This window comes from Nothoprocta perdicaria, unplaced genomic scaffold, assembly GCF_003342845.1.
Source record: "Nothoprocta perdicaria isolate Ctin4 unplaced genomic scaffold, notPer1 scaffold_524, whole genome shotgun sequence".
In the NCBI taxonomy this organism is placed as follows: domain Eukaryota; kingdom Metazoa; phylum Chordata; class Aves; order Tinamiformes; family Tinamidae; genus Nothoprocta; species Nothoprocta perdicaria.
The window spans coordinates 70,491-71,816 of NW_020455782.1; the positions used below are offsets into that span (position 1 = coordinate 70,491).

Sequence of the window (1,326 nt, forward strand, 5' to 3'; positions counted from 1 at the left end):
CACGGGCGGCCTGGACACGCAGGGACAGCGCCTGCGGGGACATGGGGACATTGGGGACATTGGGGACGTTGGAGACATGGGGACATGGGGGCATTGGGGACATTGGGGACATGGGGGACACGGTGCCCACAGCGCCCAGCGCCTCCAGTGCCACCGCCGTGGCCTGGGCACGGGCGGCCTGGACACGCAGGGACAGCGCCTGCGGGGACATGGGGACATTGGGGACATTGGGGACGTTGGAGACATGGGGACATTGGGGACATGGGGACATTGGGGACATGGGGGACACGCAGGGACAGTGCCTAGGGGACACTGGACACACAGGGGATGTTGGGGACATGGGGATGGCCGTATGTGGGGAGGGGACCATGGGGACACAGAGGGGACACTGGGGACATGGAGGGCACCAGAGGGAGTAGGGGCAGGGAGGCAACAGTGGGGACACGGAGGGGACAGTAGGAGGCCACCACGGGGAGCATGGAGGGGACAACAGGGACCAGGGCACCCGGTGGCCCCCATGGGACACCCAGTGGCCCCTAAGGACCCATGAAGGGGACAACGGGGACCAGGACACCCAGCAGTCCCCATAGGACACCCGGTGACCCCCACGGACACAGGAAGGGGACAACAGGGACCAGGGCACCCAGTGGCCCCATAGGGCACCCAGTGGCCCCCAGGGACACAGGAAGGGGACAATGGGGACTAGGGCATCCAGTGGCCCCACGGGACACCCAGTGGCTCCCAGGGACACATGAAGGGGACAACGGGGACCGCGACACCCGGTGGCCCCCATGGGACACTTGGTGGCCCCCAGGGACACAGGAAGGGGACAACGGGGACCAGGGCACCCGGTGGCCCCCATGAGACACCGGCAGGGGCCAAGGGCCCCGGTGTCCCCGGGGTCCCTGTGGCGGTACCTGCTTGTGGCGGCCGAGGGCGCTGGACGGCAGCAGCAGCAGCGGCAGCGCGAGGCCGGTGGCCAGCGCCAGGCGGGGCCCGCGGGCGGCCATGGCGGCCACGAGCCCCGCGCCGCGCGCCCCGTACCACAGCAGCAGGGACAGCGGCGCGGCCAGCGCCGCCAGCGCCGCCTCCGCGTCACCCAGCCGCGCGGTGACGGTGCCTGTGTGCAGGGGACACGGTGACAAAGTGACCTCCTTGTGTCACCGAGCCGCGTGGTGACGGTGCCTGTGTGCAGGGGACATGGTGACAATGTGACCCCCTTGTGTCACCGAGCCACACGTGATGGTGCCTGTGTATAGGGGACACGGTGACAATGTGACCCCCCTGTGCCACTGAGCCGCGCAGTGACGGTGCCTATGTGTAGGG

General features: G+C 69.2%; 1 protein-coding gene across 1 annotated transcript in view; it reads right to left on the bottom strand.

The window, feature by feature from the left end:
- LOC112954976 (antigen peptide transporter 2-like) overlaps positions 1-1,326 on the bottom strand; it is a 16,824-nt gene that overhangs the window by 13,801 nt on the left and 1,697 nt on the right. The window contains exons 2-3 of the mRNA XM_026048259.1: positions 1,230-1,249; positions 918-1,055 (exon numbers count right to left, since the gene is read on the bottom strand). Of these exons, the coding sequence (XP_025904044.1) occupies positions 918-1,055; positions 1,230-1,249 (158 nt within the window). The remainder of the gene's footprint in view (positions 1-917; positions 1,056-1,229; positions 1,250-1,326) is intronic.